The sequence below is a fragment of the Sciurus carolinensis genome, chromosome 14, assembly GCF_902686445.1.
Source record: "Sciurus carolinensis chromosome 14, mSciCar1.2, whole genome shotgun sequence".
NCBI classification, from domain to species: domain Eukaryota; kingdom Metazoa; phylum Chordata; class Mammalia; order Rodentia; family Sciuridae; genus Sciurus; species Sciurus carolinensis.
In genome coordinates this window covers 75,528,659-75,548,468 of record NC_062226.1, presented here as the reverse complement: position 1 = coordinate 75,548,468, position 19,810 = coordinate 75,528,659, and the positions used below count along the sequence as shown (strand labels likewise).

General features: G+C 38.9%; 1 protein-coding gene across 6 annotated transcripts in view; it reads left to right on the top strand.

The window, feature by feature from the left end:
- Nucleotides 1-17,599, top strand: part of Trpm6 (transient receptor potential cation channel subfamily M member 6) — a 150,298-nt gene extending 132,699 nt beyond the window's left edge. For 3 of the 6 annotated variants that reach the window (XM_047525125.1, XM_047525123.1, XM_047525124.1), the window contains 6 exons: nt 542-828; nt 1,118-1,200; nt 2,165-2,370; nt 8,281-8,332; nt 12,845-12,951; nt 15,748-17,599. In XM_047525125.1, coding sequence (XP_047381081.1) covers nt 542-828; nt 1,118-1,200; nt 2,165-2,370; nt 8,281-8,332; nt 12,845-12,951; nt 15,748-15,881 — 869 coding nt within the window. In that variant the 3' untranslated portion in view covers nt 15,882-17,599. Of the gene's footprint in view, nt 1-541; nt 829-1,117; nt 1,201-2,164; nt 2,371-8,280; nt 8,333-9,220; nt 9,291-10,692; nt 10,821-12,844; nt 12,952-15,747 lie in introns of those variants that run through there. The other 3 variants (XR_007105008.1, XR_007105006.1, XR_007105007.1) reach the window with 3 other exon arrangements.
- Nucleotides 17,600-19,810: the final 2,211 nt, after the last annotated feature.

The window sequence follows — 19,810 nt, the reverse complement described above, 5'->3', positions numbered from 1 at the left end:
AGAGAGAGAGAGAGAGTGCATAAACATACATTTTTAATATTAATAAATCATGGGGAGGGTAATTAGAGAAACAGGCCTAATAAAGCTCTTTTAGGGATGATAATGAATAACTCTAAGTTAAACTATCTCTTTAAAAATATTTGAGTTTAATAAAGAAAGCATTTCCATACTATTTTGATATTGTTTTTTTTTTTTTTTTTGGTGGTGGTGCTGGGGATTGAACCCAGGGCCCTGTGCTTGCAAGGCAAGCACTTTACCAACTGAGCTATCTCCCCAGCCCTTGATATTGTTTTGTCCAGTTATAGTCTACAATAAGAATAACTTAATTCTTAGGTGTCATCTGATACTCTTTCCCTTCTTCCCTCTCCACCTTTACTGGACACTAGCATGATCCATGTCCTTATTCTGCTCTAGTCCCAGCTAGTCCCGTTCTCCTCTGATCATGGGAACAGCTGAATTGATTTGGAGCTGATATCAAGGATGCACCCTGTCCCAGACCTGATGACTTCACTGAACCCCTGGCCTTCACTTCTCTTTGCAGCGGGAGAAGAAGTCACCATCTACAGGCTGGAGGAGAGCTCCCCTCTGAACCTTGATAAGAGCATGTCCTCTTGGTCCCAGCATGGGAGAGCTGCCATGATCCAGGTGTTGTCCCAGGAGGAGCTGGACGGGGGTCTCCGCAAGGCCATGCGAGTCATCAGCACATGGTCAGAGGATGACGTTCTCAAACCGGGGCACGTTTTTGTTGTGAAGTCTTTTCTCCCTGAGGTGGTGCAGACGTGGCATAAGATCTTCCAGGAGAGTACAGTGCTTCATCTTTGCCTCAGGGTAAGTCTGAAGTTCAGAGACTCAGAGCCCAGAGGGACAGGGCAAAGAAAGGAGGCCCGGTTACACCACCATCTTTAATCTGAAGGAAATCTAGTGTTATTTTGAAGGCGGTGAGTTTTGTTACTTTTGTTTTGTAGGACTTTCACTTTTGAGGGAGTGTTGGGAGCTAAATAAGTTTAAAAATCACATTTGGGGAACCTCTAGTAATTTTGTGATCATCAATTCATAGGTGTCAGTAAATATATGTGATATATATACACACACAGTATCAATGCTTCTTATTTTGTAGGAAATTCAACAACAAAGAGCTGCTCAGAAACTAATCTATACCTTCAACCAAGTGAAACCACAAACCATTCCCTACACACCAAGGTAAGGATATCTTGGCAAAATGGCCCTTCATTTTCAGTAGGAACTCCAATTAATCTTTTCTCAGCCCATTAGTTATGAGAAATATCAGACCCATGGGAAAGTCTCCCATGGCCTTATTTTTTGGGTTCTTCCATAGTTATATAGACTGGAAAAAGATAATTAGATGTCCCAGAGATACCTTAGCTTAAATCACTGAATTTATGGGAATGGAAAAAAAGAAGTTCAGGTAGATGCCATCGCCACCATTTCAATTATGCAAAAGAGGCAGATCCTGGGTGTGTTACTAATGTACAGGATCAGTATGGCAGAAAAACATCTCTATTTTAAGCACAATTTCTCCCTGGGTATCTTAAAGAAATTAGGAACTTTGTAGGTTGAACTCTGGTTACTTTTACTTGAGTGTTTTCAGAGAATTGCATTAATTCATCAAGACACTTCATAACTTGGTGCTGAGGACTTAGGGTAAAACTTTATTGTTTTACTTAACAACGAATGTCATAGAGTGTGACAAGATAAGTTGGGTCTAGCCAGTACAGTGGCACACGCCTGTAATCCCAGTAACTTGGGAGGCTGAGGCAGGAGGATTGCAAAGTTCAAAGCCAGCCTCAGCAACTTAGTAAGGCCCTAAGCAACTTAGTGAGACCCTGTCTTAAAATAAAAAATTAAAAGGGCTGTGGATGTGGCTCAGTGATTGAGTGCCCCTGGGTTCAATCCCAGGTACCAAAAAAAAAAAAAAAAAAAAAAAAAAAAAATTGGGTCGGGGGCTTATAAAAGGGTTGGAAAGTTTTCTCAAATAGAAGGAAGGCAAGTAAAGGGGAAAAATTCTCCTTGTCTTTGTGTTCCATTCCTTCCCTTCCTAGGAAGGGCAAGGACAAGTTCCCATAGGCTGCATTGGTCAGTCTTAGGTGAGCTCTCCTGCTTTTGCTATCTTCTAGGGGATCATGGCCTCTTTTTCCCTTCATAGGTTCCTAGAAGTTTTCTTAATCTACTGCCACTCAGCCAACCAATGGTTGACCATCGAGAAGTACATGACAGGGGAGTTCCGGAAGTACAACAACAACAATGGAGATGAAATCGCCCCCAGCAACACCCTGGAGGAGCTCATGTTGGCCTTCTCTCACTGGACGTATGAGTATACTCGGGGAGAGCTGCTGGTTTTAGATCTGCAAGGTGATTGATGACACAGGACTTGATACAATAAGCATGAGGCAAAGTTCAAAGAGATCTTGCAAAGAACCAGGTTGGGCAATGTCTGGGGTTGCTCTAACCTGCTTTGAAGGGAGGTGGAGACATTGGCTGGTGGTGATCATGAATACTTTGTTGTTTCCTACTTAGAGGGGGAAATGTAGGCAGATAATTAGCTGCTTAAAATTTAAAGACATCTGAAATTTTGAACTAAATGTGGAATGATTTTTGTATGAATTTTTCCAGTTTTATGTCCTTGTCTTGGTCTTATGTTCATCATAAAACTTAGGCATGCATTTGCACACATAGGGAAGTTTAAATTCTGGGCATTTTGAGTTTATTGCCTTAGCAATTTGTGGTTTAGCTTGCTCTTTTTGCTCTGTCGCTTGATATGACAGTTCACGAAAGAACACACTCAGCCTGAGAGAGGCAACGCACTGCACTCTTATTTAATGGAAACCTTTGATCAGCACATCTCCTCACTATCAACACCTCACATGTGACTTCTAATCCTGAAGCACAAACAGAGTATCTCCAGCAGACTTTCCTTGCAGGGACAGAACAAAATATGTATTAAGGTCAAAGTTTAGTCCTTGGGCTCACTGACTAGGGCTTTGGTTTTAAATAAGGGATTTAGCCCCGAAACTGTCATAGAAGTTATATCATTTAATCCTAGAAGCAGCACCTCGAGGTAGATATTATGGGGAATTTAGGCCCAGAAAGTTTAAATAACTTGCCCAAGGTTGCACAGCTACTTACAAAGAAGCCAGGATGCAGATTAAGCTGGGTTGACCATTCGTGTTCTTTTCTTTTCACCGTTCTTTTTATTTCTTTAAGAGCTTCTTACCTAGAGGACGTAACCATCTTATGGCTCACTTAAACCACTTGCACCTTTTTTTTTTTTTTTTGTCCTCTTTGACTTTTCTAGCTTTCCAGTTTTGGCATTCTATGCTGAAAGCCAGGCTTGAAGTCTGGGGAATGTTGAGATGAGTAGTCCTGGGGAATCTTGAGTAATGTCCAGTAAGACCTCAAAGTCACTTTGAAATTGGTGTCTCATGCTTAAGGATGTATATGCACTTTTTAAATTACAAATATGTACTTCTGACCTTTGAGATTTCTGCTGTTCACAAGGTTGGATTATGTTTCTAACACTCAAACACAATATTTTAGGAACCAATCTAAACAAATTAAAATGACCAACATGATTCAGCTTTTTAAACCAGCAAGAATTGGATCCGTATAAACTCAGAGTGTGGCTGCCCAAGGCAACTGTTTTTGTGACTCAAGTTTGGGAAAGGTTGATTATTTTCATCTGTACTTGACTGTTTGTGCTTTGAGTTTTGGGTGGAGTTGATTCTGAAACAAAAACAGAAACAAACAAGCAAACAAAAACAACCAAAGAAAAACTTTAAGGAATTAATGATGACTCTTTAGTGCATTTTGTATTCCACTTGAGTAGGTTTTTGTTTAATGATGTTTATGTTTGGGGATTTTTATGTCTCTTAGTAATTCAAAGTGACATTAAACAGAACAAATGCTTTGCTGATAGTCTTGGGGGGAAAAGGGAATTAAGTTTATTCTTTTACTGAGCAATTATGTCAGTTGCAAAAATAAACCACTCCAAATAAACTATGTCAAAACATTGACCTTCAAAGAAGGGAAGAGTGGACATCACAGAATGAGCACAATGAAATTTGAGATGCTTATCAGAGAGTTCTGGTTAATTGGTTAGTTCTGAATTTAGGAAGAACACAAGTCCTATACCAGTAATTATAAGCAGTTTTACTACTACTACTGCTTGCTAACTTTTACTAAGTACTTATTTTGTGCCAGGTATTTGGCTAAGAGCTCATGTGCTTTATCATATTTAATCCAAACCTGGTTGGAAAGGCAAAACAGAATGTGTTTTTAAAATCTCATAATGGTTTGTTCTTTTGGTTTTGTATTGTATCTAATTTTTTTGTGTTTCTGGTCTTTGGAGAGATGAGCTACATTGCCTGGGAGGTGGGAGTGGAAGATACAAAGCTGGGTGGCAGTCATTGGGAGGAGGAGCTTTGAAGTTGCAATGCCAGAGTCTAACTTCTGACTCTACCACGAATTTGTTGCAAGATTCCAGGAGTGGCCTCGAGTTCAACCTGCCGCTTTTCTAAATGGGAAATATAATATTATGAACTTAAGTTATTAGGCTGCTGAGGAGTTCAGTTGAGTCTAGTTCTTTGCATGAAGTAAGCCCTCAATAGATGTAAGTTATTGCTGTTATCTCAGTTTCTGCAAGGGTCTTTAAAATGGAGGTTAATCATCAGTGGTGGGGTCCTGGTGCTACTTCAGGGAGACCCCAACTTAGGTCTCTGCTCCCTACTGCATTAAGGAGAAGAAAGCATGGGAAACAGGCAGTTAATTCTCTCAGTCCCTTCTTTGTTCTCTTAACTTTCTTCCAAGGGGGTCCCAGTCATTAACCCAGAAATTGCCACACCAGGCCAAGAAGCTGAGCTCTAAGAAGAGGTGTGACCAATTTCACATCACTTGTAATTATACTGAAGTTTTCCGGTCTTTTTCCACTTAAAAACCCTGCATGTGAGGTTCTGAATCATCATCATTATACTTGAAATCCGATGTTTAATTCCCAGCAGTGGAAATTAAAAACAATTGTATTTCGAATTACAGTGGTGCACAGCATTGTTTTTTTGTGGTGCATAGCTCATTACATTTCTCAAAGGACTTTTGGAGATACAGTATTAATTTCTTATTCAACAAAGTTGTTTCCAGAATAAGTCAACATCCACATCATCATCATAAATTGTGGGGCAACGAAGAAAGTAACTTCTTTGTACAGATGTAGAAGATAAGCGATGGATCCAAAGTTGGTTGAGATCAGAATGCAAATTTCTGAGTTTTCTTATATTACCTGAATATGGTCATTTATTCTGTTAAAGTCAGCAGAGAGATGCCTTTGGGACTTTTAGGTGTTAAAATACCTCATTTTCACATGTCTTGCACATGTTCAGAGAATATATGTGCTGGGGGGTCATGATGGCAGTTTTGCATGTGAATTCTTCTTGTGGAGCTGGGAGAGACAGAGTGGTGGCTGGTGTGACTGTGTGCATGCAGGTGGCTCTGCGTCATTGGTGCTTTGGATGGTCTCTCTCTTTCACATATCAGAAGGCCCATCTTCCATTGGTGGGCCCCCGAATATGTATTCAGTAGTTAAGCTTTGAACTGTCAGATTGGTTTTGTGGATACTCTTTATCCTCATTCTTCTAAGGTGTTGTGTTTATTAGGAAATGTAGTACTTTATGGAACTAGGATTATCAGTGCTCATAGCCCCAGAACACATCTCAAAGCATTTTCTTAAGTGGCAGAAATATAAAATTTAATTTTACAAGAGATCCTTGATAGAATAAATATGCTAAAAATAACAGCTAATATATGTTAGCTTCGTATGAGTCAGATAATTTGCTAAACAGTGTGTGTACTATTGTGAATTTAATACTCTCATTAAGATAAGGCCCATTATGTCCCACTTTCAGATGACAAAACTGAGCTTCAGAGAAATTAAGGAAGGTCCCCAGGTCCCCCCTACTGGAAAGTGTTAGAGCTATGAGTTCTTTGACTTCTGTGTCTCTGATAAGCAACAAGATTTAAACAGGGGCTGAAGTGATTTTGATGGACTGTTTTTTTTTTTTTTTTTCTTTTTCCTACAGAACTCCGTTTTTTTCCAAATTGCTGTTAACCTCTTCAGCTATGGTGTGTCTTCCTAGCTTAAATTCACACTTTACTTAGATATCAGCCTAAGTTTTCATCATTGCTGTAAACTTCAGGCTGGATGTTAAGTCTGCAATCAAACGAGTAAAAGATTAGTAGTGGTTAGCCTTTCTACTGGTGGTACTTGGCATATCTTCTGCCTGTCATGCTGGTTACTTAATTCATGGTTAGAAAAGCAGCGTCTCTCTAGGCGGTTCCTTCTTATAGAAGTGGTGAGAAGACCACGAAGAAGAGACCAGACTCTTTCTGTGACTTTCTTTAGAAAGGATAAGGGATGAGTAGAGCCAAGTTTTGCATATTTCCTTTGAGCTTGTGTTTCAACCTTACTTTCTCTTTCCCAATTAAAAATCAGTGTGAAATTTCTAGGCCAGTAGTTCCTCGCGCTCCTGGGTGGAATTCAGAGGGTGTGAGGATTGTGATGAGAAAACAAATTATACTTCATTTGCACTAACCTGTAACTGAAACTTGTCATTTTCTTCAATTATAATAGACCACATACCACAGTGATATTAGCAGTACTTGTGTTTACAATAGAAATTACAGATATTAAGATAGTGTGTTACAAAGTTGCCAGATTATCTAAAAAATATTGTTAGTATTTGTCACATGTGGGATGTTATAGTAGTTAATAGATACAGGATAATCCTGTTTAATGTACTCATAAAGAAGCACATGTATTGCAGTATAGCAATTTAAAAAGATTTTGATAACTGCATTTCATTATCTTTGGTTTCCTTTATAATCCTACATATTTAAATCATGTGAAACATTATTCTGAGAATGGGGTCCCTTACCTTCACCAGACTGACAGAGAGGGGCATGGCACAGAAAAATTTGAACACTGCTATTCCAAGGTTTAACTTGTTCTGTCATTTTCTTGGGGAAGTCAGATTTTAGGAGAAAAGGCTATAAGGATTATATTTTATTGTGGAAGGTTTAACATATTGTAAGGTATACAGAACACAGAAAAAAATTTTTTTAAATAGTGGTTAGAAAACATGAGTTTCTTCCACGAAGTGCAAATACATACCAATGTTGTAAAGTTCACATAAGTTTTAAATAGTCTTCCCACAAAGTTAATCTCTTTCGAACGGAGAACTGGAGTTGGTTGGAGAATGATCTCAGACACTGGTGGGTGGTGCCCATTTATCTGTCCAGTTGCCTGCATTGTCACCACCATTGGAAATCAGCCTCCTCACCACTTGAGTTTTATGAGATTCACTTTGGGCATTCATTCCTGTTTTTTTTTTTTTTTAACACATTTTTGCTTTAAATTATACCTATGTTATCTGTTCAGGCTTTGGTGTCACCTTGTAACAAGTAAATTGTATTGAAGACTCATACATTCAGAAAAGTGCTCATAGCCTAAGAACACACCTCAAAGCATTTTCTTAAGTGAACACAGAGATAGAACCAGTACCGATCAACAACTTCTTGTTGTTTCATTCTCCTGTCTGTAAATGGTGTGTGTGTGTGTGTGGGGTGTACATGTATACATTAGATTACAGCTGAGGCAAACCTGTGTTCCTCCCACTGAATAACAGTCCCCTTAGATGGACTCCATCAGTGCTCAGCAAGGTGCAAGGTACTATGAGGTTTTGCAAGTACAGCCTCTGCTCCATCAAAGGGCTAAAGTCAGCTTTAATCTTGTTATGACCACGAATGGACCAAGAGACCTTTGACAAATTGCTTAATCTCTTTGAACATCAATGTACTCATTGATGAAATGAGGTTCAAATGTAAAATGCTCTTTCTAATATCTTTCTCTTATGATTGCTGAGAATTAGAGAAAATAAAACTAGAATGTCTAGTGTGCACAAGTGGTAAATTAATGGCAGATGCCACTATCAGTAACTGTAAACACACCACTAAAACATTCATTCGTGGTCTACCCATTTATTGTAACAGAGGGGATTGTGGGAAAAAGTGCCTTCACTAAAATTTCCAAACATTCCTGAATACATTTTAGAAATGTATTCATTTTTATAATACATTTAATTCATATGATGTTTAATTTACTACACAGTGATTGTAAGATTATAAAAAAGAAGTTAGGACTTGATTATTATTTTCTCGAACTTATAAGAAAGTGAAATCTCCATTTGCTAAGTGAATTTTGTTTCTTCTTTTGAGGTGTTGGAGAAAATTTGACAGATCCATCTGTTATAAAACCTGAAGACAAACAGTAAGTTAATTTATGTGTTATCATTTAGAAAATTGCTTTAACTTGTACATTTAAAAAAAATTTTTTTCTTTAACCCTTACATAAAAATGTAAAAGTTGTACATATTAATAGGGACTACGCAATGTTTTGATACATGTGTGTACACTGCATACTGTTTAAATGGTAAATGGCTTTTAAAATAATTTATAAACTTACATGCTTGTTGCCTAGATCCTAGAAAGATTTTGAAGCAGCTTTCTAAAACAGTAAGAATTTAGATTAGAAAATGTGGGCAAAAAGAAAATATGGAGGATTGGAGTTGTGGCTTAGTGGTAAAGCACTTGCCTAATATGCATGAGGCACTGGGTTTGATTCTCAGCACCACATATAAATAAATAAATAAAGGTTCATTGACAACTTAAAGAAAAAAAGAAAATACGGAAATAAAATTATTAAATCTGGAGTTGGGTTAGTATATATAAATGGAAATTATATAGTAGTCAGAATTTTGTTGCAAATGAGTTTCCTAGTGTCCCAAACACAAGAGAAATGTGCGTAAGTTTAGCTTGTTCTGGCTTTGATGTGAAACAGTGTCCTATGAGAAGCACAATTGCCTTTGTTGTCTTCACAGTGAAATCGTTGCGTCTTATCATGGGAGCATCTTCCATCACATGCTTATAAAATGAGGACATAAGTGTGCTATTCAGTAACAGCAAAGCTATGAGAGGTCAAAACAATGGGGTGTAAATAACAAGCATGAGATTGTCTGGCTTAATTTAGAGCCAAAGTTATATAGAGGGAGGAGTTATCTGCCTGTCCTTTGAATTCGCAAGGGCATTTTGACCCATCAGCAGGTTTTTTTGGAAGACTTGACACTAAAGGATCTGAGGTTGTGTTCTTCTGTTAAAGGTGGAGTTAAAAGAAGTGATGGTGCCGATTGAGGACTGATCAATATGGCAGACAACAATGGTTCTCAAACGTGAGTTTGCATCATGATCACCAGGAAAACTTGTTAAAGCGCAGATTGCTGGGCTCCACCTCCAGAGTTTCTGATTCAGTAGGTTGGGGGTGGGGCCAAATAATCTGCACATCTAACAAGTTCCCAGGTGACTCTGATGCTGCTGGTCCATAGACCACACTTTGAGAACTGCTGGCATTTAACATTTTTACTTCTTAGTCATCTTAAGTATCTATATGTGGTTCCAGGATGGTAGAAAAAAAACTATAAAACTACACATGTGGGCAGTCTTTATACAATAACATCTGACGTTTTTACTTTCCCTCCCCTAGAACTCATATTATAGGTATGCACTGCTTTAATGCTCTGTTATTTTACTGAACAATTTGACTGAATCTATATATGATCCCATTAATAGGCTTTTATTCAAAGGCCTAAATGTATGCTAGATATTTAATTGGATTAGGTGAGCTAGAGAGGGTAAGGTGATCATATTGCTCATATGCATCATCTAATTCCCATGATATTTATTTGACTATGGAAAGTCAATTTATTTGACTATGGAACTAAAGTGATTTTAGCTAAGAATATTATTTCTTCAGTAGCCCTATGAGCCCTGGGTTTATAGTAGGAACTTTGTTCTATGCAGTCTTCATAATTTTGCAATGAGGAGTTTTTGCATGTGTGATGAACCTAGTATATATATTCTCTATCATTCATTAAATTCTGACCTTGGCATATATCACTTAATATGACCTGAATATTCCATATTTTTAGTATTCCAAGATTCTATTATCCCACTCAAGAGTTAAGTATTTAGTTGTGCACTATGGACAATGGGTTTCAGTTTTTATTAAGGTCTCTTGGGGAATTAAAAAGAAAAAAAGATGCCCATGATTGCCATCTAATTAGAATCTCTGAAGATAGGGCCCTTATGTCCATATTTTTTTAAAGTTCCCCATGTGATTCTGTGGGCAACCAGAGTTGAGAATTTGAAAATTTTCTGTCTTATGACAACCTTACCTTTTATGACTTGATGATGAGAACTCTGGAAACTGATGGGATGTCATCACCATAACCTGCCTGTTTTTGTGGGATCACCCAATATTGAGTGCAGTTAGTCTTCCTGGTGACAGTAACAAAGAGTCCTATTTTCTCATGACTCATTAGTTCAATGAGAATGACATCTAATTAGTTCAACAAAGCACTTCTGTGTCAGAAACCCTTGCTACACAAAGCATGGACCTAGGACCAATAAGAGCAGCTTCATGGGAGATTATTACAAGTGCAATGTGGCAGGAATCTCCTAGACCTATTGAATCAGAATCTGCATTTTGACAAGCTCTTCCAGTGATTTGATGTGAATTAAAGTTTGAGAAGCTCCAATTTAAGCCAACACTTTCACATATGTTATTTATTTTAGCCTTTGCAACAACATTGGAAGTAAAGCATTTTCAGTCCCAGTTTGCAAATGATAAAACTGAGTCTCAGGGAAGATACAACAATAACTTGCCTATAAGGAAAAGGAGTCAATTTAAGGAAATAACCCGCTATCCAAAGAGAAGGTGTTTTGTGGTATACATTCTAATAATGTTTCTCATGCCTATTGTCTCAACTTTCTCTAATCTTCTGCCTGTTTTATTGGTAGTTTGGGTTTATATCTTTTTAGATTATAGCCTTGATGGTTTTGGGCATTTGACAAGCATGAAATGATGAGATGTTCTTTAGTAAATCTATGTATAGATGGCACTAATTAGCGTTTCCTCGCGTGTGGAACCAAGCGACCACCTGCTTTTCCTATGTTGTGAAAAATCTGGAAAACAGCTACTTGCATCCCCCCCCCCCCCCCCACTTAACCTGATTATCTGGACTGCAAGGTCCTGGGCTTGCTGTAGGGTGTAGATGCAAATGAATGTGCCCACAGTCCTTTACCCTCTGCTGCATGGGGGGAGTGGTCAAATCCCTGATGTATTCATTTTGGAGTAATTTTGATTCTTTTGTCTTGGCTTTCACATAGCTCATAGGGGAAACTGATTTAGTTTGGAGCTTTATCTGAGAATCAATCTTATTTCTCAGTTGGAGGTTTTCATTCTTTTCTGGGAGGGAAGAAATGGCAGGTATGGAAGGCAAACAAGTGACATGCCGGAGAGACTATGGAAAGGGATTCTTTGTTGTTAATGACAAACTAATGCCTTTATTTTTCACTATATTGGGATTGTGGAGTTCTGGTCTAAATACTGAGCTATTCGACCTTTTCTTTTTTGCCATCTTCAGTTCTATCTTATTGAAGTGGTGCCTTACCAGATGGGCTGAAAGGGAGCCATAGCTAACAAGAGGCAGCTTATGCAGCCCGGTGAACACCACCAGAGCTGTACTTTGTAAGAGCAATTGAGTGACCAGGAAAGTTAATCCTGAGTGTCTTTCCACTCTGTCTTCCCAAGAGATTTCCTCCACCTACTCACCACAGAGCAAAGAGGCAATCTGAGATCAAACTGACATCAGCCCTCGTTCTGAGCTTGGCACATCTTCAGAGCAGCTACTGTTCTTCTGCCAAAAGGAAGTGGAAATTGAGATAAATGTTTCAATACTTGGATGGAAAAAAGTCCATTTTTACACCATGTCCCTTTTGAAAAACCACATTCCTTAGAAGCGAAGTTTATTGTTTCCTTTTGTGATAGTTTGCTTTGCTTTTTTCTTAAGACGTGGTATTTAAGAGCGGTAATTGAGTTCAGATTTTTAAATGTGCTGTTTCCACTCTGCATGTCATTAAAATAAAATATTAGCTTTCATAAAGTTTCTTTGGAAGTGTTTCTGGTGTGCTGTGTTCCATGGTGTGTGGAATGCCACGATCTGAAGAATAATGGTTATAGGTGATATGATAATGGATGAACACAGTCCTAGAATCTGTCAGGGATCTATTACAATGTTAGAATATTAAAAATGTGCCTTACATATACCGATTCTATTTGTTGAGCGTACCTGGTTTACTTCCATATGCACATTGTCTAATAGTAGTTTTTTTGTCCTATAAAGAGCCCAGTTACAGCAGTTCGCAGCTTAAAAAGTGACTTTTGAAAAAGCCATAAATACTGTCTCTAGGGTTCAGTCAGGTATTTATTTTTAAGGAAGGTTATTTTGAGAAAAGTATTTGGGTTTGCGATGATATATATGCATCATTTTAGAAGGTGTGTTCTAATAGCAAATTTACTTTATACCTTACCTTTCGATATTTTACTGGAACATTTGGTAATGAATGTCATTCTCTCACCCCATATGCATTAAAAAGGGTTTCACTGTATTTTGTTTTAATGTGGTACATAGAAAATTCACTCTTCTATCAGATTAGCGTGGAAATGAGTTTCACAGTAGGTCTTGGAGTTGGGTACAAAGATTTAAGTGCATTTGAATTTTAAATTTGCAAACCTAACATTGTTGCTTCCCCAAAGTGCTCTGTTCTTTGTTGGCTCCTTCAAGTTACTGGGTTACTATGGGATACTGTTCGGTATCTTAGAGAATCCTAGTTGTGCTCCTTTTTCTTAGCCATGATCTAATTGATATTCTGATATTTCCTCTAGATCAAGAGGAATGGTGTTTGGACCAGCCAATTTAGGGGAAGATGCAATTAGAAGCTTCATTGCAAAACATCGTTGCAACTCCTGTTGCCGGAAGCTCAAACTCCCGGGTATGCCACAAACAATTCTATTTTTCTCTAAGTAAATCTCTCATAGAACAACATCCATTGTAACCTGGGATCGAGTAGAAAATCTTAATCACATTTTTATCTCATTCACAGTCATTCGCAGAGCCTGACTTTCTGACTGCAAAATTTTCAAGACTCCAAAGGGATTAAAAGGACAGGGATTTACTTTAGGTTCTGCCAAAATGTGATAAAACAACATGGGGCCCAGTGCTTGTCACAGTCACTCCCAGGGAAAAGTTCCATTGACTTAAAATGGGCCCTGCCCTGCCCTTCTGATTCCAGCTTGCTCCCACCCTGGTGCCTATAGCATTTCGATTCTATTCTATTTTGCCATTGGACTTTGGGGAGGGTGGGATCTAGAGGGAAACAACAACTGTCAATTAAATTGTGCTTCTCACAATAAAAACTTGTCACTTTATTTAGTTTTTGCAGTGCTGGGGATCAAACCATGGCCTTGCATTTGCAAGGCAAATGCATTAGCACTGATCTATAACCCCAGCTCAAAATCCCACCACATGAAACACATATTGTGATTTTTAAAAAAAAAAAAATCCAGTTAGGTAATATGGCATAGCTTCTCTGAAACCAAAACAGTCACCATGGAAAATATGCCTGATATAAAAGCAAACAGCTGGAGGTCTCTGCCCTCCAAACTGGCATCCCAGCTCCATTGTATTCTTTAATTTTGTCTCGGGAGGGGAGCTTCATATCTGCCTCAGCTGGCTCACCCTTTTTCTTAGGTCACATCAAACTTGTTCTGACACTGGACTTTCACATATTTTAAGCTAAGTAACCCTTCCTGCCGTATCAAAAATCAGACCCTTAGCTGCCTGTGGTGGCATAAGCCTGTAGTACCAGTTACTTGGGAGACGAAAGCAGGAGGTTTATTGGAGCCCAAGAACAGCCTGGGCAAGGTAGTCAGATCCCATCTATTAAAAATATATATCGTACCCTGAATTGGAAATCAGTAAGAGTATTATCCATTGTAACCAGGAATGAAGCAGGTATAAATTTTCAGTGTAATGGGAGGGGGAAGTTTTGTGGGTAAGACTTAGCAAAAAACTGGGATTTGGAGCTGATCTCAAGTTCCAGTAGAAATGTAGTGTCAGCCAGGGTTGGGGGTCATGGTGCATATGTTGGTTGTGAAGGTCAAAATGGAGCAGTCAACAAGGGGAGAGCCCAAATTCTCATAGCTGCCCAGGACTCTGTCTCACAAGTCACACACCAGACTGGCAGAGAGATCAGTGCCCAGCCCTTTAGCCTCCTCTCTGGTCACAAGCAGTCCAGGCTGAGAGTTATCAGAGTCTCCCACGAAGGGCCCTATGGGAGGCAGGAGCTGAAAAACACTTGAGTCATCCCATGATTGCAAGCTGGAGTCGGACTCTTTAGCTGCATGTCCTCAGGCCCTGGCCCATCCCCAGCCTGATTCATTGCACCCTGGACAGGGCAGTCTCCATTCTTGAAGACACAAGCACTACATCTAATCAGCCAGGAGCCAGAGAGACTCAAGTCATTGTGTACTACTTCCAGTTCCTGAACCCAGTTAGCTGCTCTGAACCATTAAGGTTGAGATCATTGTTTAAATACACTGGTGGTTTTTAAGTAAGTGATTCAATAATTTCTCCATCTTTAGATGTAATCTATGTTTCCCTTCTAAACCTTAGTTTTAAACCAATATTTAAGTGGACATAAGAAATATCTTTACTCAGAAGTTTGGTGATATGGTTTTTTAAAAAGTTTAATCTGGAAAACAAGATTAGAATTGACTTTTCTGTTTTACTTTTCACACTTATTTATTTGTAGAGAGGCCGTTTAGGACAGTGTTAAAGAGTCTGGGATCTAAAGCCTGGAAGTTTGGGCTTACGTGCCAGTTCTGCTTTTTAACTAGCTATATGAACTTTGGGTTCAGTATCCTCTCCAGAGACGTGGGTTAACAGTACCTGTTTCAAAGTTGGTGTTAGGATTGAATTAATATATGTATATGTTCAATAGATGTTGATGATTATTAAAATCTATATTAGTTATAACCAGAGAACCCCCATTTAACATTAAAAAATGCAAAAGAATCATTTTTCCCCTTTGGTGCTAAGGCTGGAACTCGGGGACTCATACACACTAAACCTATGCTCTACCACTGAGTGACATGCCTAACTCCCTGGAAGTACACATTTAAGGCTACCAAATTTAGTTAGCACACCACAAAAAGTTACACACACATTTAAAGTTCATTTTCCTCCATATCCTTTCCCAAAGATGACCCCTATGAGTGTTTTTTTTTTTTTTTTTCAATTTCCTTTTTCAAATGGAAGAGGGAGGACTCAGGAAACATAGCATCTGATAATTGGATAAAACTTCTGTAGGTAGTGCTGAACCTGAGGTACAATTTTGCTGCAGAAAGCTGACCCCTGAAATCTGGAGTTCACCATTTTGGCTGACCTCCCTTACCCTGCCCAGGATTCAACAGTGACAGTGCTGTTTCTCTTTCTTAACTCTGGCCAGGTTATACCTTATGGGGCACTGTAGATGAAATCCAACAACCAAATCTCTCCTTCACTACCACTGTGTCCGGTGCTTCCCACAGCAAGGGAGTTAAAGTTACACATGGGCATTCGGGTGGGGGTGGGGACTTGGTTGGAGGAGGACTGGGGTTTGGTGGGTTGGATCATGACCTGGGGAAGTAGAACCCTCCCTGAACACTTGGCAGAGCCTTAGGTCGAGTCTATCTGCAGGATCAGCGTGTTCTTGGGATCTCCTAGAACTGTCTTGTCTTCCTTGCAGATTTGAAAAGAAACGACTATTCCCCTGGAACAATAAATTCCAACTTTGGATTTGAAAGGAAAATAGAACCAGCTGAGGGGACTCCAGCAAGAGAAAGGAATAGAAATTCCCCAGAAGATCATACACGACTCTAAAAGGGAGAGAAGCGAGAAGATGATGGCCCTCAACCTTGCTGCCATGAACTCTTTGGTGACAAAGATTCATGATGCAACACTGATTACATCAGAACCTTGGTCAGGATGGCTTCACACTGTGGGCCTCCCTGGGACTTGCCTGCCCCTGCACCAAGGCCTCACTGGTATATGATGAATGGATTCTCCAGGAAGTTGACCCGTCCCGATCGATGTTTTGCATTCTCCATCCTCAGGTTCCACATGAAGACACTTGGACAAGTTAGCTGGAAATACTGTTTCTTGATACCTCACAGCTTTAGCTGCTCACTAGGAACCCTTGGAGCAGAGTATGGTGCACTAAAGAACCAGGGGGATGAATTTAATTTATTTTCACTATGTGTGCAGACTCTGCCCCCCACTGCTATTCATCTCCTCACCCACAGATTGTTCTTGTGTGTGTGTGTGTGTGTGTGTGTGTGTGTGTGTTTGTGTATATATATATGCATTAAGACATCTATAATTATTTGACTTCCTCCTCTATCCTATTCAGCAGCACAGCGCTTTGACTAGTAACAACAGGGAAACAATGGAATAAGGGAGTATTTGCACAGATCAGAACACACTTCTGCACCAACTAACCAGTAAAAAGTTAGTATCCTGGTGAAATCTAGTTGCAATTGAGGATTGACAGTAATATATGTGATGTCTGGGCATTTTGGGTTCCTCCAAAATGAAAAGAAAGAAGGGAAATCTAAAACAAATGCCTGTCTTTTTTTTTTTTTTCAAGGATATATAAAACTGGAAATTATTAAAAAAGGGTTCCCCTTCCCTTGAACTCCGGGGTGCTGTCAGTCATAGAGTTGATTAGGTCAACCTCTTTTATGCCACTTCCTTTTCCAGAGCTCTCTGTGTAATATTACAGGCTGAACCACTACTCTGCATTGGATCTTATGAGGAAATACCTGCTTTCAGACTGAAAACCTGTTTTGCAGGTATTTGCTTCCTTCCAGTATGCAGTTCTGATGGCTTTAATCTGGCTTGAAAACACATCATCAGTTTCTGATACCCGAAGTGAAGGATCTCTGGAAGGTGCTCTGTATGGCATTCTGGAGGGCTCAGTTGTGCCTCTTGCACACTAGGTGGGGTTGCCCTACCTTAAAACAAGTATGAGCTTGGCACACAAGCAGATGAAGGGTTGGGAATCCTTTCCCCTCTCCCCCTGCCTTTCCTTTCTTATTATAACATGTTCCAATCTGCCAGCAGCAAACCTCCTGGGTTTGAAAATTTTCAGCTTATCTTTAGTTTTTACATTAGATATCTTGCTTCTGAGCCCGCTTTTCAAATATATACTCCTTCATTCTTAGGTTATACTTCAGGGAGACTATTGCACAGTGGGTAGAAAATCAAGGGTTTTGTTTGCAGTGATTTTGTCTGATTTTTTTTTAAACTTTGAGTTGCTACAAGGGTTCATCTATATTCCTTTTACTTGGGTCTGGAATGGTGGAAGGTGGGAAATTTGGGTGATTTCTTGATTGGCAATGAGGGAAGATAAAATGTTAATACTTCTATCCTATTTTATGAATCCATAAAATTGGTACTTACTTCAGTGCTGTATTATTCAACTGTAGAAAAAGGCAGTTTGCCTGTCCAAGGGTCAAATCACAGGCATCAGTTTATTGACCAACTACTTATTACCTAGGATGGAACCTGAAGGCAAATACATTCTGATTTCAAATTTCTGTGGTGTGCTTTTTTTTTTTTTCTTTCTTTCTTTAACTTAGATTTTTTAGAAAAATCTAGAGAATAACATTTTCAGAAGATGAACTGCTGGGCAGGGTCACCAGGATTGCTTGAATACAATGTGACAATTAACTTTGATTTATGATTGGAAGAGTGAGGTGTTCATTTTTCAATTTTATTCAGCAGATATTTATTAAGTGCTTTTTCTACACTGCATGAATGAAGAGATGCAGAAGTGAACAGAGCATATCTTTGCCCTCAAAGAGCTTTATGTCTCATGTTTCTTTTTGTTTGTTTCAAGTTTGAACATCTGAGTGCTCAAGTTTTTTATTTCTGGGCAAATGTTGAACTCAGAGATGTGTCCCATACCCTACCTGCCAGGGCAGGAGGTTCACACTGAGACAAGAGAATTAGGACAAATAAGAAGACATAGCTAGGCTGGTTTTAGGAACTTGCGAAGGAAAACAGACTGCATAGTCCTTTACTGAGCGCAAAGCCTGCATCACAGATGGGATCTGAATCTGGAGACTCCAGGAACAACCAGGATCCAGGAAATTCTCTTCTGGGGCAATGGGTGCATAGGATTTTCTTTCACAAGGCTGAACATTCCTGAAGTGACTTCTGCCCCTGCTATCTTAGAGCTTTCTTACAGCTCTGAGGGATGAAATTTGATGTGACTTTGAGTGTTTCATGCCCTGTTGTCTTCTGAGGCTTTGAAAAACAAGTACTGGCTGATCCAGCCTTCCCAACAGCCATTAAGTCAACGCTTTAGTCATTGTTGCTTGTGACTGTTGTTTTAAAGGAGACTGGCTACTCTGGTTCTAGAAGTCATTCCACAGATGTCCCTGTTATGTCCTGTGCTTTCAGTCAGTCACCCACATCTAGCACAAAGCTTGGCACACAATATGCTTTCAACACTATATTTTAAAAGAAATAACAAAACCTTCAAATGATAGTGGATTTCATCCACTAGGTAATAGATCAGATTTGCATTTTTAATCTAGAAGGAAATGATTACCAATTCCTTAAGACCCAACACAATTCTTTTGATCTCTCTCTGTTTTAATTTTCTAGGAAATAGCTTTTAACAACCTACACCTTGTCTATTGAATTCCCAACCAGTTCTTGCCCTTATCACCATCAGTGACAGTGCCAGAGTGCAGTCCTTTACCGGTGACTATTGAAATGAGATGATAACTTCCCAGAAACTGCCTAGGAATAATCATCACTTTATTACCCTTTGAAAAGAAGATTGATAGAAAAGTCATTTGAAAGATGGTTCATTACCATGCCCTAGTACGATTTCTTTACTCACATCTCTCCAAAGCATGAGAAAGGGAGGATTATTCTCTGAGGTCGGAATTTGAAGGCTGTGTGTTTGCCTCTTTGAAGTCTTGGTATTTAATTTTCTGTAGTCATTTCTTGGGCAATTTTCTAAGAAACTAGTTGAAGCTAATTTATCATAAGTTAAAGTCAAATGACAGAAAAGATTTTTCCCCCTTAACAGCATTTTATTCCACAGAGGTTAGCTTCTGAAGGAAAATGAGACTTAAATAGCATTTCAAATCTCTAGCCACATGGGTGGGTACAGAGAATAGAAAGGATTCTGGAAACCACACTGGCTTTTTATTTTAGCACAGTTATTATTTTGTGACTTTTCTTTCTAGACCATGATGTACAGATAAAATATTGTGTTTTTATGAAACACCCTCCTAAAAATAATTAGATAGATTGCTTAATTTTTCAAAGAAAGACTGTTAGTCCTCAAGGGATAACAAATCTTCGTATCTGTCATATTCATACTTGTAATATAAGTTTATATAATTTGTTTAACCTTTCTGTTAACCCCTAAGTCTGAAATGGAGATGAAGGTACTTACCTTTTCAAATGAAGGTGAATGATAATGAGAGAGCATTTACAAAGTCCTTTGAGAAAATCATTTAAAAGTCTTGTGAGCATGGGATCCATTTCAATAAATAATAAGGGGTTTTCATTTTGATATGGTGTGATCACTATTTAATGTTTACAGAGGATGCTCAGTGGACCCATTTTATTTCAAACACGAAAGTGATTCTGCTGTTTCTCCCTTTCCATGGGGAAAAAAGCGCAAGGCTCTCTTTTTGGTTTGAAGCTTAATTAAATAGTTTTAAATCAGGAAATTCACCATGTCACAGAGTCTCCTGTTTGTTTTGCTTTTTGATGGTTTTAAT